The sequence below is a fragment of the Neofelis nebulosa genome, chromosome 12, assembly GCF_028018385.1.
Source record: "Neofelis nebulosa isolate mNeoNeb1 chromosome 12, mNeoNeb1.pri, whole genome shotgun sequence".
In the NCBI taxonomy this organism is placed as follows: Eukaryota; Metazoa; Chordata; class Mammalia; order Carnivora; family Felidae; genus Neofelis; species Neofelis nebulosa.
Window position 1 is genome coordinate 76,461,372 of NC_080793.1, and position 26,414 is coordinate 76,487,785.

At 35.8% G+C, this 26,414-nt stretch overlaps 1 protein-coding gene across 4 annotated transcripts in view; it reads right to left on the reverse strand.

Annotated features, from left to right (window-relative positions):
• Positions 1-26,414, reverse strand: part of VPS13A (vacuolar protein sorting 13 homolog A) — a 253,825-nt gene that overhangs the window by 59,068 nt on the left and 168,343 nt on the right. For all 4 annotated transcript variants that reach the window (XM_058695652.1, XM_058695655.1, XM_058695653.1 and 1 more), the window contains 8 exons: positions 20,290-20,393; positions 16,234-16,516; positions 12,199-12,594; positions 11,844-11,948; positions 11,577-11,723; positions 6,890-7,018; positions 6,345-6,478; positions 904-1,033 (listed from right to left, as the gene is read on the reverse strand). In XM_058695652.1, the coding sequence (XP_058551635.1) occupies positions 904-1,033; positions 6,345-6,478; positions 6,890-7,018; positions 11,577-11,723; positions 11,844-11,948; positions 12,199-12,594; positions 16,234-16,516; positions 20,290-20,393 (1,428 nt within the window). The remainder of the gene's footprint in view (positions 1-903; positions 1,034-6,344; positions 6,479-6,889; positions 7,019-11,576; positions 11,724-11,843; positions 11,949-12,198; positions 12,595-16,233; positions 16,517-20,289; positions 20,394-26,414) is intronic.

Consider the following 26,414-nt stretch of genomic DNA (forward strand, 5'->3'; position numbering starts at 1 on the left):
AGTTCATGAGTTCGAGCCCTGCATTGGGCTCTGCACTTCTGGTGTGGAGACAGCCTGGGATTCTGTCTCTCCTTCTCTCTGCCCCTCCCCCATTTGCCAGTGTGTGTGTGTGTGTGTGTGTGTGTGTGTGTGTGTGTGTGTGTGTCTGTGTGTGGTCTCTCTCAAAATAAATGGATAACCTTTAAAAAAAATTTCAATACTCATTCCTTCATACAAACACTCACATATTTTTATAAACTAAGAATAGAAGGCAACTGCCTTAATTTGATACAGACTATTAAGCAAAACCAAGCCTATAATAAACGATTAATGATTCAGTTTTCCCTCTAAGATGAGAGTGAGATAACCTCTGGCCCATCGATAAAAAATAATAATCAGTGCTAAGAAAAAAGACATTGGAGTAGGGGTCAAATTAAGATGAATTTTGAAAGAGTAATAAAATTTTAATAAAAATTTCTGAAAGTCATTCAAAATGTTACTGGGAAATGTTTACACATAACGTTACCATTATAAAAAAAAACACTCAAAAACAAATTCTTCCATGGATCCCTCCCTAAATGACGCTCACAGAAGCCACACTGACCTAAAACCTCATTACAGATAATGTATCTGGTCATGAGGCGAATGCTGAAAGCACCGACCCAACCCCAGTTTACCTTTTATAACATACCAGCAGCGAATAATGATGTAGACAAAATAGGACCCCTTCCGATCTTCAACATTTTTCATTCAAGTTTGAATGCTGCTTTTAAAATCTTTCGCAGTTTGTTTAGAAGTACAGACACAAAACAGTCCTTAAAACTAGCAAGGCTGACAGAGAATACCTTTAAAAAAATTAAAAACAAACAAAAAAACAAAAAAGAAGGCTGCTGAGAACACCATAATACTCAACCCAATACGTACATCCTTTTGTGTTACTTCACCGTGGCTTTTTCCACATCTCCACTTCAGCTTTCTAGAGCCCACTGGATCAGCCCATGTATAAAATACTGCTTTTCCAGGAGGGAGGGAATCTTCTATTTCACTGAGAGAACTGCCAAAAATAGTAAAAATATGGATTAAGTGCAAATATATGAATATATAAAGAACCCCAAATAATTCTGACTCCAGTGAGATTTGTAATAGTTCTGATTAACAGTAGATTGAAATTTTTTCCTTATACAATGAAAAACAAGTTTTCTAAGAAAATAATGAGAATATTCCAGGAAAAGATTTGTCTCACTTAGAAAATAAAGATTTTCACGTTTTTGAACGTTCTTTGTGAACTTTTGTTTTAACAAAATGAACTGTCGGAGAAAATTATTCCAACTATTATCTATACTAAATCTGAGAGAATTTAAATGGTAACTCTTCCCTAAGTACTGGTCATATTCTGAAAAAAACAAGACAGTTGAATTATTTTTTAAAAAATCTTATGACATAGCATGTAAATCTAAGAAATTCAATCAGCTCACAAAATGATTCCCAGAGAGAAAAAAGAAAAAAAACTGGAAAAGTTACGAACCAAAGAAATAACAGAATAGTACTTTTCTGAGCTGAAGAAGCAGCTGATTCTGCAGGTTACATGACTGGGGATTGTACAAAATTAATTAAAACAGAGTATCATCCCAGACAACTTTGTAAAATGTTGAATTTTTAAGAAAATAGAGGGAAACCTGCCCATAAACATGGAGGAAAATCACAATTACTCAGAAAGGAATAAAAATAAGACTGGTCTCACATTTTTCTCTAATGGTAAATGCCAGAAAACAATGAAGCAGTGTCTATACAATTTTGAGACAAGAGATTAGGACTTAAAATTTCATGTCAAACTGTCATTAATTTTCAAGAACAAGGCATTCTCGAACAAGCAATAGCATAACATTATTATCCACAAACCTTTTCTGAAAAACTAACTCTAAGACTTTTTCCAACCAAGCCAGGGATGGCTCAAAATAAAATCTGGGAATTGAGATGTAGGAGCACCTGACCGGCTCATTTGGAAAAGCGTCTGTCTGGCTCTTCATCTCAGGGTCATGAGTTTGAGCCCCACATTGGATACATATACTTAAATAAATAAAAGTTAAAAAAAAGACTTGGGATGTAAAAATATTAAGCAACTAGTCAAATAAGCTTGTCAAATGCCCCCAAAAAGCCCTGAGTAAACACATTTTTAAAAAACTAATCATTTCATATTAATTTCAGTCAAAAATTCCAAATTATATGCAGAAGAAACTGGGAATTTGGAAAAAGAAGCTGAAAATACAAAAGTATTCCATATTTTGATGGGTAAATTAGAAGATCTTGTTTCACTCTCAAAATTTAAAATGCACTGAAATCTTCAAGAGAAAAACAAAACAAAACATGTATTTTCCAAATCATCACGAGAAGAAAATAATCCATGTAACAAAAAAATAGCAAGGAATCTTAATTTAGTTATTAGAAGGACTAGGGGAGCCTGGGTGGCTCAGTCGGTTAACCGGCCGATTTCGGCTCAGGTCATGATCTTCGTGGTCCGTGGGTTCGAGCCCCGCGTCGGGCTCTGTGCTGACATATCAGAGCCTGGAGCTTGCTTCAGATTCTGTGTCTCCCTCTCTCTCTGACCCTCCCCCGTTCATGCTCTATCTCTGTCTCATGGGTCAAAGATTTTTATTAAAAAATTATACAATTAGACAATAACCAAAATTCTCAGTAAAAGTATTTAGTTATAGTGCATCTAAATGATGGAATATCGTGCAGTAAAAATGGTGTTTTAAAGCAAACTTATATGCTCACAATGCTAATAAAAACGAGATTCAGAAATACACAGATAATAAATACACAGATACACAGTAAAATAGTGTGTAAAGAAATGCATCAAAATGTTGACAGTGTTGGGATTTCAGGATCATGGTTTTCTTTTCACAATTTTTCTATGGAATTAAAAAAAATTGACAGTTATAATTTTTATATGCAGGAAACAACCATAGTAGTAACAACAAACAGCAAAGCCAAGAGAGGAAAAGCAGAGGAGACAACAGGCTTATAGTTTTTGTTTATTCCATGAAAAAAAAATCAAATGTAAATGTAAACAGGATAAACTTAGTTTAAAATATTTAGAAATGCTTTTAATTCATACAAATTTTAATCTGTTTAACTCACTGAAGAATATTCTTTACAAAAAACTTCATCTCAAATTTACCTTAGATAGGAAACTGTAATTCAAAGAAAATAAAGTAACCACAGTCCTCAGAATGTTAACTACACATGCACAGGCACACAGTTTTAAACTCACAAGACAACGCAATGTGACAAATGCTTTAATCTACATATGTAAAGGTACAATTGAAAACTGGGTGCAGAGAAGCACTTGGGTGCCTCAGTTGGTTAAGCATCCGACTTTGGCCCAGGTCATGATCTCCTGGTTTGTGGGTTGGAGCCCCGCAGGGGGCTCTGTGCTGACAGCTCAGAGCCTGGAAACTAGATGTCAGATTCTGTGTCTCCCTCTCTCTCTGCCCCTCCCTGGCTTGTGCACTGTCTCTCTCTCAAAAAACAAATAAACATTAAAAAAAATTTAAAAAAACAAACAAACAAAAAACTGGGTGTATAGATTAAGGTAGTGAGGGAAGAGATCACCGGCAGTGAGAGTTTTTCTGGCAGAAAGGAGTACCAAAAAGGTGAAAACCTATGGAAGGGACCCAGGGGATTCAAGAAACAAAGACTTCAACTGGTCCTAAATATAGGGAAAGAGAAATGTTTAGAAAGGTAGCCTCGAAACAAATTTTACTGTAAAAGATATGGTAAGTCACTAAAAAACTTTAAACAAGAGAGACAGGATTATATTTAGTATTTTTGGAAACCCACCTCTGGTGGCAAATGAGGGTTTAGTAGGGACAAGGCTACAGAGATGCAGATAAAAAAAAAAAAAAACTACTTGAATAAGAAATGTGGGGAGGCTGAGCTAGGATAATTAAGGGAAAGATTAGACAAGAGGAGTTCTTTAAAAAATAGCTTAACTATGTGATTTATTAATTATGTGATACTATTAATTATGAGACTATTAGAACTATTAGTTATTTGATAATTAGGAGGAGGTGGCAGCCTGAAGCTCAAGAGAAGTCTATGTTGGAGTAAAGATTTGGGGATCACTGGCACACAGGACTCTGGATTCAATATTAAACCAAAGTCTGAGGTTCTTGATTTAATAACTACTTCAAATAATTCTAAGTTTAAATCCAGTGTTCATTACTGCAGATTATTAATTTTATAAATTTCCATGAAGACTGCAATTATTTTAGCTATCAGAATTTCCATATAGGATCACTTACTTTTATAATTACAACAGTGCAGTAGATAAGATTTCTAAACACTTTATATCTGAACTGGATAGAGATAATTGCAAGGGCAAAGCCACAGGACAAGCCTGAGAAGTGTCTATTCAGCTTCAGTCAGACTCAACCAGTTGTCAGAGAATTAAACTATGATGCCCTACATCGTTCACAGCATATAAGGAATTACTAACTTTGCTCCTGTGTATGGGTCTAGAATGTTACCAGACATACACCATTCTTTAATGGATAAAGGAGATACTCAAGTCATTCTCTGTAGATTTTAATTCTATTAACACTGTATGGGCAAGGCTACTTGAGGGTACACGGATTGAAGGGCAAATGAGAAATTGTTTCTATTTCTTTTTGTCAGCTTTGATCAAATATTTTTTTTAATAATGTGGATAATCATAAAAAAACAGGCTTCCTCTCTCTCAACTTATTCCACAAATGAGAGAACTGATAGGGCAGGAGGAGTTCTAGATATTTGCCATTCCAGTCTTGGGCTCTAGACTCAATGCTTATTTGATTTAATCAGTGGTTAGAAGCATACATTTAAGCAATGGAAGGAAAGCATAAGTGAACTCAGATATGGGCCCACTGAGAAGTGACAGCTGAAAACAAAAAAGCAGACAAAATGAATTTGAGAGCCTGGGACCAGTAAGAGAAACAAACAGCAAATTGAAACAAATGATACTAAGAGTAGTCTTGGAAAACCAAGATTTAAATCTAGTCTTTAAGAAGCTTAGAAATGTAGCAGTCCCTTCCCACACCCGTCAGCAAGAAGAAGGTATCTACTGTTTGCAAAAATCAGACATTTCAATATTCACATTATGTTCATTAAAAATAAGAAAAATGTGAAAAACCAAGTTCTTGTAATAAACCCTGACATTTCTTTGCCAGATTCTACAATGACCAAATTTGCCATACTTGCTTCAGTTCTTTCATTTTTCTTTTTTTGAAGCATTTGAAAGTAATTTATGCCACTAATTATCAGAGAAATGCAAAACAAAGCCACAGTGAGCTGTCACCTCATACCTATTAGAATGGCTATTATCAAAAAGACAAGAAAAGAAATTAAGTGCTGCTGATGATGTGGAGAAAAGAACACTACTGACTGTACTGCTGGTGGGCATGTAAATTGGTGCAGCCGCTGTGGAAAGTAGTATGAAGGTTCCTGAAAAAATTGAAAATATAACTATATATTAAGATCTAGCTATTCCACTTCTGGGTATTTATCCAAAGGAAATAAAAACACTAATTCAAGAAGATACAGGCATCCCCATGTCACCACAACATTATTTACAATAGCCAAGACATGAAAACAATGTATGTGTCCATCGATGGATAGAGAAACTATGGTGTATAAACACAAAAGATTATTATTCATCCGCAAAGAAGGAGGAAATCTTGCCATTTGTGACAACCTCGAGGGCATGATGTTAGGTGAAATAAGTCAGAAAAAGACAAATACTGTATTCATTTACATAAGGGATCTAAAAAGCCAAAAACACAACCATTAAACAACAGAAAAATATAAACGTGTAGATAAAAAGAAAAGAGTGGTGGCTGTTAGGGTGGGGATAGGGTGTGGATAAAGTAGGTGAAAGTGGTCAAAAGATGCCAACTTCCCAGTGGTAAAACAGGTCATGGGGATGGACTGCACAGCATGGAGACTATAGTTAATAATACTGCATTGTACATTTGAAGGTTGAGAAGAGAGTAAATCTTATCAGGAGAAGAAATCAGAAGAAGTAAATCTCATCAGAAGAAAAAGAATTTGTAACTCCATGTGGTGATGGGTGTTAGCTAGACTCATTTGTACATATACAAATACTGTATCATGATGTTGTGTTCCTGAAACTAGTACCATGTGTAGGTCAATTACACCACAATTTTAAAAAAGTAAATTATAGACATTATGTCAGTTTTATCCCTTTATATGCCAGTATACCTTTTTAAAAAAATGAGAACATTGTTTTACATAGCTGTAATGGCATTATCAGTGCTATGTTGTTAAGAAATCATCATAAAGTCACTGTGTGATAATCTTCTTACCTTTGGTTGTACTGAACAATGTCACTCTTGGTGTGATTTATTAACAGGAATGTAGCTGCTCCATCATGATAATCTGAAAATCTAATAACTGTAGAATGTTCGGCCAAATTAACCTCTGCTATAACACCTCCAAGCTAGCAAAAGAAAAAAGAAAATATTCTCTTATGTGACCATTTTCCAAAGAATATTAACCAATAACGTTTAATAAGACTGTTCATAACTTAATACACTTTTGATGATTAAGAAAGCAGTTCAGGATTCTCTACTGCATGTGTGGGAAACCAGGAACCATCAGTACATCAGTATGTACAGATGGGTCAAATTCCAGACATGGTACATTATAGCATTCTGGGCACTCTAACTTCCAGCTTAACAATTAAATTGTTTTATGTCTCCCTTTCCTTTTAGTACTTTTTCCTTTTACAAAAAAGCAATGTTTGTTCATTTTGGTGAAAGGGAAAAAAAAAATCAGACAAATAAAATTACTAGTAAGTATATAATAGCTTCTCTAATCACACACACATGTGCACACACACACCACCCACCTCATCATCCAGACGCAATAAAATACAATTTTCTTGCTTGTTAAAATGTATCTTTTTGGGAGGGCCTTGATTTCTTTCAACTTGAACAAGCAGTGCATTAGAAGCATCCTCAGGCCAAAAGGGAATACACTGAAACATATATTACAAACATTTATTTTTCTTAAAAAGATTTCATAATAAAGATTTCATCATTTTAATAAACCCATCAGAATAAACTTAAATCTCTTTCCACAACGCTGTGGCTGTTGGGTTGCTCGGCTAAACAGCCATCAACTGCCAACTTAGAGATGGGTCACCACCTCTGGGCACTGTGGATACAAGCAGTGAAGGGTGCTAAGTTGAAGAGGTATGGTAAGTGGAGGGTTGGCAAAGGGGCTTCAATGTGGTCCAGAGATCCGGAGGAGGGTTGAAAAGTCAGCATGTAAGCTGACCTGAGAAGCAAGTGATTGGTTTAAAACAAAGGGTACATTCAGTTCCTAAAAGTCATAATCAGGTTGTGCACACCATTCGGTAATTAAGCAGTAGCCAAAGTACACACAAAGGTTGAATCAGGTCACGTATGAATCCAAAGTCCTGGAAGTCAAATAAGAGTACAAAAGTCAAAGGATTATCTGAGGTTTACGTTAGGAAATAGGCTCAAAATCTTAAGGAACAACAGGGGCATCAGCGATCTGGAATCCAAACTAAAAACAAACAAGAGGCAAAGTACCGTGAGAGAAGACCAGACAACATGAGCAGAAACAAAAGAGCTGGAGGACAGACAAGGAGAACCAGCATTGTCTAAACTGTTCTGTAAACCCTGTCCTTCTGTGATAAGCCCTAACCAGACTGATGACTTCACACATTTCAGTGAGACTGTTCATGTGTCACACTCATCATCATGACATGACTTGCAGCAAAGCAGGAGAACCGGGATGTTAAAGCCAAGTGCATTAGCTTGTTAAGTCCATTTTATTCAACCCTAAGAGGTAATTAATGGAACTAGACATGAGACAGGATTAAGGCTGTAAGAGGCTTAGAATGTTACCACCCAGGGCTTTTGCAACCTAGCAGGAACTTACATAGGAGAGTCAAAAGAGCAGCAATACTTCACGGAAGCATATTTCCCATGAGGAACGGAGAAGACAAAAAATGATGCACTCTGAATATCCTCAAGCCTATTTTCTGGTAGACTTGGCTTAAAAATACATGCTTTATGTTTACAAATAAACACCGCATCTTTTTAAAGAGTTATGTGCTCGGGGCGCCTGGGTGGCTCAGTCGGTTAAGCGTCCGACTTCAGCTCAGGTCACGATCTCATGATCTCACGGTCCGTGAGTTCGAGCCCCGCGTCGGGCTCTGGGCTGATGGCTCAGAGCCTGGAGCCTGCTTCCGATTCTGTACCTGCCTCTCTCTCTGCCCCTCCCCCTTTCATGCTCTGTCTCTCTCTGTCTCAAAAATAAATAAACATTAAAAAAAATATATATTCTATAAAGAGTTATGTGCTCAAAATCTTGAGATTAGAGCAAGTGCTAATGCACTTGTCTTTTGTAGTAGGAAAACAGTGACCTAAGTAAGTTTAACAAATCAACATAGGTAATAACCATGAGCATGCATCTTAAGGTTGACCACTTTAGGCCATAATTATGATGTAAAAAATTGAACAAAAGAAAATTTATGTCAAGAAAAGCTGAAATTGAAAACAAAAAGAAACTGAAAGGGGGCACCTGGGTAGCTCAGTCAACTGAGCATCCAACTTCAACTCAGGTCACAATCTCATGGTTTGTGAGCTCCAGCCCCTCGTCGGCTTGCCACAGTCAGTGTAGAGGCTGTTTCGGATCCTCGGTCTCCCTCTCTCTCTGCCCCGCCCCCTCTCTCTCTCTCAAAAAATGAATAAACATTAAAAAAAAGAAACAAAGTAAAATAAAAAGTTAGGCAGTTGTAATTGCAATTAATGTAAACATAAACTGAACAAAGACAGAGGGTGTAAAAGTTAGGTTTTTAAAAAAGCTAAGACCCAACGATGTTTTCTGCAACAGACACACAAATCAAGACACAGAACTGCTGTAAGTAAAACTACGTTAAGAAGCTACACCTAGAAAACATCTAAAGGAAAACAAATCTGGAGTTGGCATCTTAGCATCTAGACAGAAGGGCTCTACATCCAACAAATCAAGAACCTTAGACTTCATGAGCACATGTGAAACATCTGCAAAAATACATCATATATTCATTCAACAAATATTTGGCCAGAGCTGGTCATCACTGATCACTGCTCGGAACCTGCTAACTGCTCTTCATTTCACTCAGAGCAAAAGCTAAGACCTTTGGGATGGCTCAAGAAACTCTCCATGATTGCTCTTCACTCCTGTTACACCTTGTTCTCCACTACTTCCCCCTCTCCGGTAATATTGGCCTCTTTTGCTACTCCTCAAATATGCCAAAAATCCTTCCACTTTAGGGCATCTTTCCTGGATGATCCTTCTGTCTCTAATGCTCTTTCCCAAGATATCCACATGGCTGAGGATTTCAGTTCCTGGCTAAAAACCTAGGTGCGATTTTGCAGGTGGCACCATAGGCAATTACAAAGGCCTCATCTGGCAGGCCCCACAGGGCTACACTGCCCTCCTCTTGGCTAAGTAGGAGCACGGTCAGCATACAGCAGTAGCCAAGGACCCAGCCCTCACCTCCAGTGATGCACTTACACGTGTCAGAATCCCCACCTAAGTTCCCTTTATTCAGAGGCCTCTTTATATGGCCCGTGGCAGAGGCCTTTTTGACGACCTCCCTTCAAGACCTCTCTATCAAGGACAGAGGGGGAAGCCTGCAGAGACTTTCTCTCTCCTCTCCGTGTTCAGTACTTTTCTACTCTTAGCTCTTCCTCTAAGAGCTCATGGCTCATCCTCTAAGTCCATAAAAGTGTAAGAGCCTTTTGTTCCAGGCTCCCTTGACAGCCACATGACCCCAAAGTCTGTGCTGATCCACCTGAACTCTGACCAATGCTGCTCCACACGGAAAGTGGAAGGGGGAGAGTGGGCACTTTCTCCAGGTTAGCCTCTTGCTTACATACGGGAGGAAGTGACTAAGGGCTTGACAGTCACTCTCAATTTGGCTTGCTGTCCTCCAGCTGCTCCAACACCCGGCAGCTCAGCTGAGCTCTTGGCAACTGCTACCTCCCACACTGCCTACATGTCTATTCAAATATGACCTCAATGAGTCCTATCCCTTGACCACCTTATATAAAACTATAGCCCACTGTGTTTGTTAGAACTCTTAATAATACTTCCTGTCTTATGCTCTGTCTTATTTTCTTTTCCCTGATTAGACTTTTCACCTTTAAACACACTATACATTTTACTGATTGATTATACCATTATTAATGTTTCTACGTACCCCCAGTGAAATGTAAACTACACAAACACAGGGACTTGTGGTTCTGTTAACAGATGTATCACAAGGCACATGAGAAATACACATAGATATTCATTAATGAATGAACAGGCAGACTTCAAAAAAAGTGGAACTGCTCAAAGAAACATAATTATGCAAATAAAAACCTGAAAACTTAAATAGCAGTTTAGACACAGGAAAAGTAAAAAGCTATTAAAGCTATACATTTAGAATTTACCTAGAATGCAGCAAAGAGAAATACGTAGAAGGAAAATAGAAAAAAAAATATATAAAGAGATATGGAAGAGAGAATACGGAAGTCTAGAACATACTGATTAAAGGCCAAGAATAAACCAATGGAAAAACAAAGGAGATGCAGTATTTAAATAGAAAACAGTTGCAAATTTTACAGCAAGTACGAAATAGATCTACAAATCTCAGAGGAAAGCATCTGAAGCAGGACATATAAACGGAGCCCACACATGGACAAATGGTAGTATGACAGCAAAACAGCAAAGACAAAGATCATGAAGGCGACTGGGAAGAAAAATAACCTCCAAAGGAGTAACAGAATCACAGCAGAACTTTGAACTATAGTGGAAGCCAGAAAATGGTGGAGTAAAATCTAGATATGTTGAGAAAAAATAGAATTCATTAGCAAGAGAAATTATCATAAAAGACGATGGTAAAAATTTTTATGGATAAACACAAACTAATGGCATTAGCTCCAAAACAAGCTCTAAAGGAAAATCTACAGAACATATGTCAGGAAGAATGGTCCCATCAAGATGGTTTGAAAGCAAAAAGGCACAGTGAATAAAAACAGCAAATAATGTCTCTTAAATCCTAACAGATTTACAATAAAATTTCTTCAAAAGTAAAATGTTCCATCAGGCGGTCTTTTTAGAAAGCTTTTATGCAGAGGTCTAATAGCTAAACATGGAACCGAATAAAAATTTCACTAAGTCCCTACCGTCTTCTTAAAATAACTGGCTTAGCTTACTCTATAAAGGCATTCTTAACAGCTTTATGGAAAGAACAAATCATTTCCTACTTTCTACTGCATTTACACTTTCTCTAGTCTTCTTCTGTGTGTTTTCACTGTTTGGTTACTAGTTGTTAAATATCTACTTCCCTTATCAAGCAATACATTCCTAAATGACAAGGTTTGGTTTTTAAAAATTAAGTATCTAGAGCCTGGTACAAATAAAATGGAGTGTGGGGGGCAAATTAAAAACTTACAGAGTGGTTTCAGGTATTTAACTTCAAGTAAAACTCAAAATCCAAAGAGGTACATTTTTGACATTCATCTACCCACCTGCTCTAAATCAAGAGAGAGCCATTTATCATTTCCCTCTTCAGCCACTGATATATGGTATTTGCTTTTGTTTTCAATCATATAAAAAGGGGTAAAAGTCACAATTCTGGTAATGTTAAAACTGCTGAGGTCTATAGTGACACCAACCTAAAGGGAAAAAACAACATTTCAAAAACTGTCACATTACCACAACATCCTAATAAAAATTAAGTATTTGATAGATATAATTTAAACACAAGTTTCTTGAGGAGCAAAGAATGAACTCACTTGATACTCCATTTTCAGGCCTTTACATTTAACAGCTCCATGACTCCCAACAGTATCAATTGAAAACTGATCTGACAATTCACTATCAGTTACCATAAGCTGAACCTAGAAAAAAATTTCCAAATACATTACAATTTAGGTATCTTTAAAAATTCCTATGTAAATTGATAAATTTTTTGCTTGTTAGCATAAATATTACGTTAATGCACTAAACGTTTCTGCATACTAAAATCTAACATTTTAACCTCAAACATATAAATGTTATTCTAACCTGTTTCATAATGTTCTTCAAAACTTTAAAAAAGGAGTGATAAATAGCTGAAGAAAAATGAAAGTTTAAAAAAATCTTACATACCTTATTGTTATTAAAAAAATGCTTTGGTTGAAAAGAAAAAAGAATGGGTTTTTTGTAATTAGGTGGATGCTTTCGATGAATTCCATCTGCTTTATACTGTAACATTCGACCAGTTTTATTGACCATCCAATAAGGACTATGAAATGCCACAACTGTCTGGCCGACATTGTAAGTTACATGGATAGCAATATCTAAATCAGTCTTTTCTATTTCTGTAACACAGGTGAAATTGATGAAACTAATATCTTGTTGATTAGGTTTTATACAATATTCACTTTTCCAATCATGATTAAGATAGTCAAGTAATTTTAAATGTAGTCTGGCTTTATCCAACTGCGCAGTACAAATATGGGCTGACTGTCCTTCATTTAGAGTATAAACTCTGTGTTCAATCCCCTGTAATAAAAAAAAATACAGCAAAATTTTAAATGTGTCAGAATAATATGCCAAAAACCTCTCTTTAATGATTGCAAATGGCATACACATAATGCTTCTGAAATACCTCTGTCAGAACAGGTCAGAAGACTTATATTTGACTTCTAACTCTGCCAAATGTGTAAGCTTCTATAAATTATTTAATCTGAGACTTGAATTAGCATATTTATAAAATGGTCTAAACTCTCAACTTCAAAGAACTATGAGGATAAAATTAAATAACATAATGAAAAACTATGCTGAAATAAACATTATAAAGCACTATAATTAGTAAAACATTAAAAAAATCTTATCCACTAGTGATTTTAGTTTTGAAAACTACAAAATAATGAAAAATGAAAAAAAAATGATAGTAATCCAAAATAAGCAATCCTAACTAATTTTTATTTCTGCTTTTTAACAATCCCTCATCACCCATTTCCAATCACTGTTTATACTACACCTTACGTCTCAAAACTGTTCATTTCTCTCTGTCCACCCTTCCATGACCTTATTAGTTCATGTCTCTCGCTTTAGTCTCTTAACCGTTCTTGTCCCTTGTAATCCTCCCTCCATACCACAGCTAAATTCTCTTTTTAAAAATTTATCATATCCTTTGGAAACTAGCAAACAAAATGTGATCCCCAAAAGTACCAAATTAAAAGTCTTTGAGAATGGAACACACATAGATAGTTCATCACCAGTTTTTCCATCATCTCTAACCTGATTCCTTAGTGTTGTTATAACAAAGGAATCTCTTAAAGATTTTAAATTACTTAAAGCAAAACTAATGCAAATTACTCATGTCTGACATCTTAGTTAATATTCCACAAAATAAGAACAGTAATGGTTGGTGGTGATGTGAGAGAGGTAAATAAATTGCAACCATAGGCCCGTCAGACATTATGCTAAATCTTTTATAAGCATTATCTAATTTCATTTTCCCATATACCCATTATACAAGTTTTATTAATATCCCTATTTTATGGACTAGGACAAATGATATAAAAAGATAATACAACTTGCTTAAAGACATAAAGCTAGTAAATGAAAGAGGTAGGATTCAATCTCAAATCTATCTGACAGCAAAGTACAAATTGTTAACCACTATAGTATCTGCCAACCATATGGAAGAGATATCCTTAAACCATAGATCTGTTAACTCCACCCCCCCCCCAATTTATCAGACAAGTATAAACATATAGTAAATCCCAACAATTATTAATAGACCACTACAAAAATAATTACTAGACTACAGTAAAGAACTACCTTCTTATATTTGATAAGCATGGCAAATAGAATGTTTACTTAAAAACTACACTGTTGGTGAAAATGCAAAGTGGTGCAGCCACTGTGGAAAACAGTGTGGAGGTTCCTCAAAATATAAAAATAGATCTACCCTATGACCCAGCAATAGCACTGCTAGGAATTTACCTAAGGGATACAGGAGTGCTGATGCGTAGGGGCACTTGTACCCCAATGTTTATAGCAGCACTTTCAACAACAGCCAAATTATGGAAAGAGCCTAAATGTCCATCAACTGATGAATGGATAAAGAAATTGTGGTTTATATACACAACGGAATACTACGTGGCAATGAGAAAGAATGAAATCTGGCCTTTTGTAGCAACGTGGATGGAACTGGAGAGTGTGATGCTAAGTGAAATAAGCCATACAGAGAAAGACAGATACCATATGTTTTCACTCTTATGTGGATCCTGAGAAACTTAACAGAAGACCATGGGGGAGGGGACGGAAAAAAAAAAAAAAAGAAAAGGTTAGAGAGGGAGGGAGCCAAAACACAAGAGACTCTTAAAAACTGAGAACAAACTGAGGGCTGATGGAGAGTGGGAGGGAGGGAGGAGTAGGTGATGGGTATTGAGGAGGGCACCTGTTGGGATGAGCACTGGGTGTTGTATGGAAAACAATTTGACAATAAATTTCATATTAAAAAAAAAAAGATGGAAAGATCTCTTATAACAAAAGAATCAGATGTAATCTGTTAAAACAAAAAGTACTTAAAAGAAAAAGCATCTTTATAGAGCATAATATTCTTTTTAGAAAACAAACATAAGAGGGGTGCCTGAGTGGCTCAGCTGGCTAAACATCCAACTCCTGCTTAGGTCATGATCTCCCGGTCCATGAGTTCAAGCTCCTCATGGAGTTCTGCGCTGACAGCTCAGAGCCTAGAGCCTGAGAGATTCGGCGCCTCCCTCTCTCTCTGCCCCTCCCCCACTCACATTAGTGCACACGTACGTGTGTGCATGCACTCTTTCAACAATAAAAACATAAAAAAAAGTTTAAAAACACTAGCATGAGAATAATATAATGTAAGCTGTTGTTTCTATTTGCCTAATATTTTAAGACGAATTCTTACACTTGTTTCAAAAGTTAGTGTCCATCTTTTAAACATAATAAATGAGATACACATGAAAGAAAAAGATTAAATATATATACACAGGCATACCTCAGAGATAACGCAAGTTCAGTTCCAGACCACAACAATAAACCAAATACCACAACAGAGCATGTCAAATAAATTTCTTGGTTTCCCAATGCATATAAAAGTTATGTTTACACTATAACGTAGTTTATTAAGTATGCAATAGCATCATGTCTAGAAAACCATGTACACACTTTAATGCTTTATTGCTAATAAACATTAGCCATCATTTGAGCTTCCAGCAAGTCATTATCACTGATCATAGATCATAACAATAATGACAAGTCTGAAATATTACAAGAGTTACCAAATGTGGCAAAAAAGTACAAAGTGAGCAAATATTGTGGGAAAAATGGAGCCAAAAGACTTGCTTGACATAGGGTTGCCATGAACCTGAAATTTGTAAAAAAATGGTTTCTCTGAGAAGTGTGATAAAGTGAGGTATGCCTATATTCCAAATCTGAAATGATTATCTTCACCTGAACCACTACTTTCAGATGATGTAATTACAGGCAGTTTTTATCTCTTTTTTTCTGAATTTTCTAGTATATCTATATCTATATCTATATATATAGATATATATACACTAGAATATAGATATATATATATATATATACACACTATATACTATATATATAGATATATATATACTAGAATATATACTATATATTATACTATACTATATAGTATACTACTATAGTATACTATATAATCCTATATATTATATATAGTATATATTATATACTATAGTATATAGTATATATACTATACTATAGTATATACTAGTATACATACTATATACTATATATATATATATATATATATATATACACACACACACTAGGATATAGATATATATATCTAGTATATATATATACTATTTTCATAAATGATTTTAATTTTTTAATGTTCACTTTTGAGAGAATGGTGTATCACATTTGTGCATGTAACATATTCAATTTAGCAGCCATATTTCTAAGGTAAATCATGGCAAAAACCCTCTTTTTATACGATATGATTGAAGCATTTCTTTTCCATTTGAAGGACAGATGGACTGCCCATTCACCAGTACTATTAATTCGTATGAGAACATTTAAACATTGTTTTGTTGCTCATAATGTTAAATAACCAAAGCTACAAAATCAAAGACAGGAAGGCATTAAAAAACTCTAGAATACCTCTATATAATAAGCAATTTTGTAAGGAAGAAGATTTCGGAGGAGGATAGGCGGCCACAAATGCATTATGTATGGTAAGTCCCAACCATCTTCTGAATACACGGAGACAGATGCCAAATTATCTTTTTCTGGGACAACATTAATAATAAATGGTTTCTTAGCAGCGTTTGTAGATGTACATATCTTCTTTAGAAGAGTGCCTTCATTTTTTATAATTTCTTCAAAGTCAATTCTTTCACACACTTCATAGTCCTCATCTTCTGGCTTCAGAGAAAGAGGTGATCTGTGTAAAGGATTAAACAGTATGCTTTAAAATGCTTTAAAAGAAAACAAATTAAGTGATTAGTAAGGAACAATAAAATTACATCACTCCCTGCTCTTGTAATAAATTTTTATATTTCCCATTCTTCTTAGAGACAGGTAAGATAGACCAATGAATGGATGTTTTCATAACTTTCTAAAACTAATCAAATTAATTGGCTCTTAAGAGGAGAGTATTTTTCAGGGTACCTGGGTGGCTCAGGTGATTAAGAGTCTGACTCTTCATTTTGGCTCAGCTCATGATCTCAGTTTCTCGAGCTTGAGTCCCACATCGGGCTCTGCGCTGACTCTACAGTTCAAATTAAATCACTACCTTTTCAATGTTAATCACATGAAAGCTTTCAAATAGATACGTAATTGCTGAAACACTGGGAATAGTTGCAGAAGTGGTTGCAAGAAAATCATATAATTAATCTTTATATTTAAACATCACATTCTGTTTACATTTGATCTATACTTTAGGCTTCATCATTTTTCAAACCTCACCTGCCCAAATATAAACACTTAAATATTTTTGTACTTCTAAAACCCATCACCTATAATTTGACCCTATCCCTTGCAGATGAACAACTTGTCCATCTATCTCCAAACCAGACTGTCTGAAACTCCAGTCCTGTAGTTTTAAATATCCAGCACACCCTTCTGTAATGATGTCTGAGGATGACTTAAATTTGCTAGATTGAACCCTAAACTGTCCATGCCACTTCTCAGTGTGTTCCTTTCAAGGAACTTCTAACTACTAGCACTCTGGACTATAAAATATTAGACTTTTCCGTCTTCTTTGACATACACATAAATCTAATGATCTGTCAAGCCCATTATCAGATTTAACCTGTTTTATTTCTACATTCTCTGTGACTTTCGTTGTCTTTTCCAGTCTTTTAATACTTAAAAATAAAAACTTTAATTTTCTCTAAGTTAAACTAATGCCAATAAAGTCATCTGGATTATCAAAACCTTTACTGGACCTATTATTTACGAGACGGTAAAACTGGAAATAAACAAATGAATAAGTCATTCTTTACTCTTAAGAGATCCCAATCAGGTGGGGGATGTAATGTTAAAAGAAAACTACTGTCTTGTGATAGGTACAAAAACCGTATGTACACAGCAGACTGAGGGCATGCGAGTGTGGTTAAGTCTTTCTAGACAGTTGCAGAGCATTCTCCAGAGGTGAAAATTTTGCCAAAACGCTTTGTTCCGAAGAAAAGACTTGAATTGGAGAAACATGCAAGGTTAAAGCAAAGTTTAAGAAACGAATAGGAAAAAAACACCAGAGAAAGATGATCAATGGTGAGAGGTTCTGAATGAGAAAAGCTGATGGGGTGAAAGGTCTTGAAACATAAGGGTACCAGATGTTCTAAGAGAAGAGGGAAGAAAAAGATGACATGAAAGATAAAGATGGGGCGCCTGGGTGGCTCAGTTGGTCAAACGTCTGACTCCTGAACTCGGCTCAGGTCATGATCTCACAATTTGTGACTATGAGCCCTGCATCGCCTCTGCGCTGATGGCACGGAGCCTGCTAGGGATTCTGTCTCTCCCTCTCAAAATAAATAAACTTAAAAAAAAAAAGATTAAGATAAAATTTATATGAATGAGGGAGCAAGTACCTCAATGTAAACTTAAACTATGTTTCAAATGTTACAACACGTATAGGACAATCAACTCCCAACTATTCCTTATAGTCACTTACAAACTCTGTGCTTTCAGGCCTCCTTACTTTTATTCACCCAATTCCTCCCACTTAACACTGCCCTTACCTGCTAATCTGTATATTTTATCTTTAATGCATGTATCTCACCCAGGAGTCCATCATTAAGACCTTCTTTGTTTTCTGTAGTTTTCTGCAACTCTTAACTGTTCTGTATCTCTACAACCCACTGTTTGCTTCCTTCTGTATTTACATAATGTATCAATCTCTCAAGGGTAGTAGCAATGCCCAACTCATGTAGCATTCCACACCAGTGCCTTATACACAGCAAAACACTTGACATTTTTTAAATGAATTAAAGAATCAGTATATTTAAATTCTCCAGGGAGAGGTAGCCATTTGTTAAAGACCTCATAACTTAAATGTAAGTGTACCTTTGTTAAATATAAGACCTCAAAACTTAAATGTAAGTGTACATCTCAGAATTAGATTAGACAAATACCTAATGTGAAATACAAGCTGGTTCATCACTAATAATTTTAATTAAGATTAATTAATTTCCATTTGACAAGTTAATATTTTACCCCTGAACCAGAAAGTGTAAAAATACTCTAAAACACTTTTTATGGACAGAGTCACAAAATATACAGCAATAATTTATTAAAAATAAAGCAGAATGCCATTACCTTTTCTCATTCAAGGACAAAAGGAGTTGAAACTTTTTTACAGAAATTTTTAAACATATCCTACATGCTATCTTTAGTCTCATAACCCACCCAAAATCTTTCCTAGAATAAGGTCAGATACTATGAACAACCATTTTGTTGTTCTCTCAACGAGAGAATTCTTGCCCTCGGCAAGTCTGAACTAAGCAATAAAAGGCTCATTAGGGCTGAAGGTGTAAGCAAGAAAATACTTTTTAGTGGCAGGTCTACTAACTGAAAATATGTGCCAAAACCTGCTAGATTGCTTTCTAAGCATTAGGGAGTCAATAGTGAACTTGGCATGGATCAGAAGGACTAGAGGAAGAGCGTGTTTTGGCACTGCTTTGTAGTTTTGCCTCCACCCTTCCATAACACAGGTCTGGGTCCAGGGCTAGCATGTGTTCTGAAATGGTACTTAGACAAACCACAATGATTATTCTCAGGAAAGTTCTACTTTCCAAGAGAGTTCAATATCCCTAAAAGAGATCATTTTTTAATTCCTGATTATATAAATATCCTGAATATCTGCCCGTTATGATATTAGCCCTAAAAATCTAAGACTAATACATCATCAGCATCCTGTAAGAATTTTTACCTATAAAATTTTGTATCAGGTTTAATCTAATTTTTAATATTTAAGATCAACGTACTGCATATCACAATTTATACTATAATTCTACCACTGAACAATACACAGGTAAAAAGATGAAACATTTTATGTTTCTAAAAGGATTTTTTTTTTAATTTTTTTTTTTTAATTTTTTTTTTCAACGTTTTTTATTTATTTTTGGGACAGAGAGAGACAGAGCATGAACGGGGGAGGGGCAGAGAGAGAGGGAGACACAGAATCGGAAACAGGCTCCAGGCTCCGAGCCATCAGCCCAGAGCCTGATGCGGGGCTCGAACTCACGGACCGCGAGATCGTGACCTGGCTGAAGTCGGATGCTTAACCGACTGCGCCACCCAGGCGCCCCTCTAAAAGGATTTTTTAAAAATTCTATTCTAAAACATTTCAAAGGTAAAAATGTCTTCATAATAGTATATTTAAATCTAGAAGCTACCAATCGTGCTCAATTCATCATTTTGTAAAAATCATGAAAAAATGATATGGTTATGATGTCTATACTGTAAGCATGTAATAAATGTATTTACTAGTAAAAGCGTAAGTAATTTACATGGTATAAATTAAACACATTACATTTTCCTTTAAAAAAATTTATAACACCTTTTAAGCACCCTGAAACTTAAATAAGGTAGACAAATTATTAACAGAACAGATTTGATTAAACTTTGATCACTTAAAGACAGATATCCCTACCAAATCAGAAACTAAAAATTCCATGGCACCTTAGAGCAAATAAAAAAGAAAAAAGAAATCACCGGTAAGATGTTAATGGTATGTTGAATTCACTTCCAGGTGAAGCTGTTCCCAATGAAGTGTCCCCTTCATAAACAGAAAGTGGAATTGAAAAATGATTTTTAATCTGAGAAAGAAAAACAAATCATATTTAGCACCATTAATCTCAGAATTTAAAGACATTTAAAAAACATTCCATCAAAATATCCCAATAAAGAAACTAGTGGGAGATATTTACCTTTCTTATAGAAGTTAGAAAAGAAACAAACATGCTATTATTTATCCTAAAAATTACAAGCAAAGTTGCCACAGTTTTATAGAAAAAAATGTGTCAACAATAATACTTTAAAAATCCTCAAAAAAGGCCACAGGCTGGGTAATGTGTACTTTTGTAAATCACTGTTGTATGCTCCTGATTGGATAAGGTACTCTCTGAAGTGTATGGAGACTATCTCATCCAATAAGTAGCATACAACAATGGTATAAAAGGTAACATCACTGAGATTACTATATGTTACCAGATAAACTTCCAAACACTTATATTTATCCTTGGGATGGATAAAAACAAACTAGTCAGTAAAACCATTTTATTATAATCTTTCTAGATCTCTAGTAAAATTGTCCTATTAAAAAAAAATAGTAATACCCAGGGACACCTGGTGGCTCAGTTGGTTAAGCATCCGACTCTTGATTTTAGCTCAGGTCATGATCTCATGGTTCACAAGTTTTGTGTTAACAGAGCCTGCTTGGAATTCTCTCTCCCTGCCCCACCCCCGTTCTCTCCCACTCTCTCTCTCTCTCAAATAATAAAGAAACTTAAAAAAAACCATACCAAAACAGAAAACATACTGAGAATTAAGAATTGATAAATGGATAATCTTAACTACACTATGTTTTTTTCTAGGTAAATCATTGGCTCTATTTGAAGCAACAGGGATACCTTCAAATTTCTATAGTGTCTTCAAGAATTTTAAAATTAACGTATAACTATTTAAAAAATAAAAAAAATCAGTAATAGGTAGAGCAGCACAACAGTCATCTTTTAAAACAGTTAACTATAAATAAAAAATGAAAGAGAAGAATTTCTGTTTTCAGCCATGATGGAATAATAGGGACTATACAAACATTCCCAATGTAAACAACCAAAACACAGGAAAAAGAACCTATACATTAAATAATGGTTTTCAGATACTGGGCAGCATATAGCACAGGAAAGAAAAAGAATAAAAAAGAAACCACCAAAATATGCAGTAAGACTACCCCAGCTTGCTGCCTGAAGTTTTTAAGACTATTGTGGGGGCAGAAAGAGAGGTCAAACAGAGCTCTGTCTGCTGAAGTCAAAGAGACAGATATGAGAATCTGGGGAAGCCAATGTGCCTTAAACGCACAGCATGTTGAGGAGCGAGTAATTGGAGAGGCAAGAGTTGCAGATTTAAGAGTGTCCCTGTTGTCAAAATTTCACTTCATTGCTGACTGGAACATGCACACGAACATGACTGAAACTATCGAAGGCTCAGTAAAGATCAACTTCCAACCCATCGTCAACAGGAGTTCTCTAAAGCAGCTCAGGCCTCCTCCCACAGCAGATCTGAGCAAACCTTGCTATGACCATGTGCCACACTTGCATGTTCTCCTGTAGCAGGAGTCCATCCAAAGTGGTGTCACAACCCTGGCAGTGTGCAAGGAGACCCAACAAAAGCCAGCATCACTCCACAGTGACTCCTGTGATGGGAGAGGGGGAATTACCACACATACCAGTTCAACTATGGCCTGAGCAATGGGCTAGGGGCAGACAATTGATCTGACTGCAGGCCTCACCCACCAATGAAAGCTTCTTGGGGACAGACTACAGTTCTGGCAAATACAGTTTGAACCAACTCAACCTCAAGGCAGCCCCAGACTGGACCACTAACAACACAGGAACTAAACTCTGCCCCCAACAGGCAAAGAGAGCCATCTCAGGCAACTGAATCGAAGGCAAACTCAGCTAAGCCACGATAGCAGGATATGTGCAACACACATAGGACACACATCTGAACTGCCACATTCTGGGGAACATGGGACATTACAGTGTAGGATGCTATAGAACCTCTTCTTCATAAAGCTATTACTTTCAGGAGCAGGAGATATACCTGACTTTCCTAACACATAGAAACAGACACAAAGAATTAGACAAAATGAGGAGACAGAGGAATATGTCACAAATGAAAGAACATGAAAATCATGGTAAGAGACATAAAATAAAAATGGAGATAAGATGCTTGATAGAGAATTTAAAGTAATGGTCATAAAGATGCTCACTGGACTTGAGAAAAGTGAGGAGGGTCACAGTCAGACCCTCAAAAAAGTGACAGAAAACATTAAAAAGAAATCATCAGAGATGAGTAACTCAATAACTGAAGTTAAAAATAGTACACTAGAAGAAGCAGAAGAATTTATCAGTGATCTGGAGGACAGAGCAAAGGAAAGCAATCAAGCTGAAGAGGAGACAGAAAATAATAAAAAATGAGAATAAGGGAACTTATTGACATATATGATTATAAAGATCTAAGAGGAAAAGAGGAAAAAGGGGGCAAACATTTATTTGATGAAATTAATACCTGAAAACTGAGGAAGGACAAATCCAGATCCAGATGGTACAGAGAGAGCCCAACATAATCAACACAAGGAGGTCCACACCAAGACACAGTAATTAAAATGGGAAAAACTGTGATAAACAAACAATCTTAAAAGTAGCAAGAGAAAAAGGAAACAGTTACATACAAGGGAAACCGCATAAAGCTATCAGCTGATTTTTTAGCAGAAACTTTGCAGGCCACAGAAAAGTGGTGATATATTTAAAGTGCTGAAAGAATAAACCTGTAACTAAGAATACTCTATCCAGCAAGATTATCATTCAGAATAGAATGAGAGATTAAGAATTTCCCTGATTACTACGTGGCAATGAGAAAGAATGAAATATGGCCCTTTGTAGCAACGTGGACAGAACTGGAGAGTGTTATGATAAGTGAAATAAGCCATACAGAGAAAGACAGATACCATATGTTTTCACTCTTATGTGGATCCTGAGAAACTTAACAGAAACCCATGGGGGAGGGGGAGGGGAAAAAAAAAAAAAAAAAGAGGTTAGAGTGGGAGAGAGCCAAAGCATAAGAGACTCTTAAAAACTGAAAACAAACTGAGGGTTGATGGGGGGTAGGAGGGAGGGGAAGGTGGGTGATGGGTATTGAGGAGGGTACCTTTTGGGATGAGCACTGGATTTTGTATAGAAACCAATTTGACAATAAATTTCATATATTGGAAAAAAAAAGAATTTTCCTGATTAAAAAAAAAAAAGTTAAACAAATTCATCACCAGTACTCAGACTTACCAGAAATGTTATATGGGACTCTGAGTGGGAAAGAAAGACCATAAGGAAGAGTAAGAGCAGCACAAAAACAGTAAAATTAAGTGATTCGCAAAATAATATAAAGTATGACTCACAAACTTAAAATGTGGGAGGGGGAGACAAGAGTTAAAGTGCTTTTAAAATGAGTTCAAACTTAAGAGACTATCAACCTAATATAGACTGATATATGCATAAGATGTCATAAATAAATTTAGTGGTAACTACAAATCAAAAACTGATAATGGATATGTAAAACGTAAAGAGAAAGGAATCCAAGTATATCACTACAGAGAGAAGAGAAAAAAGGAAAATAGAAGAACTACAAAAACAACCATAAACCCATTAATAAAACTGCATTAAGTACATACCTATTCACTGCTTTGAATGTAACCGGACTAAATGCTCCAATTAAAAGCCACATGGCAACAGAATGGATAAAACAGCAAGATCCATCCATATGTTACCTACAATAGATGTGTTTCATGCATGAAGACATATACAGAATGAAAATGAAAGGATGGAAAGCATTTATCATGTAAATGGAAGTGAAAAGAAAACCAGGATAGCAACACTTACATTGGACAAAACAGACTTTAAAACAAAGACTGCAACAAGAGACAAAGACAGACACTATATAATCATACAGGGGAAAAGCCAACAAGACATAACTGTAAATAGTTATGCACCCAACATGGGAGAACCCAAATACATTAAGCACTTATTAACAAATATAAATTAAGCAATTGATAGTAATACTGTAACAGTTGGGGACCTTAACACCCCACTTACATCAATGGATAGATAATCCAAACAGAAAATCAAAAAGAAAATAGCAGCTGTGAAAGACACATTGGAAGAGACAGATCTAACAGATATATTCAGAACATCCCATCATACAACAGCAGAATACACATTCTTTTCAAGTGCACATGAAACGTTCTCCAGACTATATCACACAGTGCCACAAAACAATATCAATGTCAATAAATTCACAAAGACTGAAATCATACCATGCATCTTTTCTGACCACAATGCCATGAAACTAATCAACCACAAGAAAAAATCTGGGAAAAATACAAATACTGGCATAAAAACAGACACTCAGATCAATGGAACAGAATAGAGAACCCAGAAATGGACCTACAAATGTCTGGCCAACTAATCTTTGACAAAGCAGGAAAGAATATCCAATGGAATAAAGACAGTCTCTTCAGCAAGTGGTGCTGGGAAAACTGGACAGCGACATGCTTTCTTACACCATACACAAAAATAAACTCAAAATGGATGAAAGACTAAATGTAAGACAGGAACCCATCAAAATCCTTGAGGATGAAGCAGGCAAAAACCTCTTTGATCTTGGCTGCAGCGACTTCTTTCTCAACATGTCTCCAGAGGCAAGGGAAACACAAGCAAAAATGAACTACTGGGACTTCTAGCACAGTGAAGGAAACAATAAGCAAAACTAAAAGGCAAATGACGGAATGGGAGAAGATAATTTGCAAATGACGTATCAGATAAAAGGTTGGTATCCAAAATCTATAAAGAACTTATCAAACTCAACACCCAAAAAACAAATAATCCAGTGAAGAAATGGCAAAAGACATGAATAGACACTTCTCCAAAGAAGACATCCAGATGGCCAACTGATACATGAAAAAATGCTCAACATCACTCATCATCAGGGAAATACAACTCAAAACCACAATGGGATCCCACCTCACACCTGTCAGAATGGCTAACATTAACAACTCAAGTAACAACAGATGTTGGTGAGGATATGGAGAAAGAGGATCTCTTTTGCACTGCTGGTGGGAATGCAAACTGGGGCAGCCACTCTGAAAACAGTATGGGGGTTCCTCAAAAAAAAAAAAAAAACAAAAAAAACTACCCTACAACCCAGCAATTGCACTACTATTTATCCAAGGGATACAGGTGTGCTGTTTCGAAGGGACACATGCACCCCAATGTTTATAGCAGCACTCTCAACTATAGCCAAAGTATGGAAAGAGCCCAAACATCCATCGATGGATGAATGGATAAAGAAGATGTGGTATATCTATACAATGCAGTATTACTCGGCAAACAAAAAGAATGAAATCTTGACATTTGCAACTATGTGGATGGAACTAGAGGGTATTATGCTAAGTGAAATTAGTCAGAGAAAGATAAATATCATATGACTTCACTCACGTGAGGACTTTAAGACACAGAGCAGATAAACACAAGAGAAGGGAAGCAAAAATGATATAAAAACATGGAGGGGGACAAAACATAAGAGACTCTTAAATATGGAGAACAAACAGAGGGTTACTGAAGGGGTTGTGGGAGGGAGGATGGGCTAAATGGGTAGGGGGCATTAAGGAATCTACTCCTGATATAATTGTTGCACTATATGCTAACTAATTTGGATGTAAATTTAAAACAATAACAAATTTTTAAAAAAGAAAAATACATGAAGGTTAAATAACATACTACTATAAACAATGAATAGGTCAACCAAGAAATCAAAGAAGAAATAAAAATCAACATGAGGACAAATAATAACAAAAACACAAAGGTCCAAAATCCTTGGGATGCAGCAAAAGCTGTTCTAAGAGGGAAGTTTATAGCAATACAGGCCTATTTCATGAAGCAAGACAAATCTCAAAAGAAAATGCAAGCTTATAGCAAAAAAAGCTACAAAAAGAACAAACAAAACCCCAAACGAGTGAAGGAAGGAAATTAAAAAAAAAAAAAAAAAAAAGGAACCAATCAATGAGA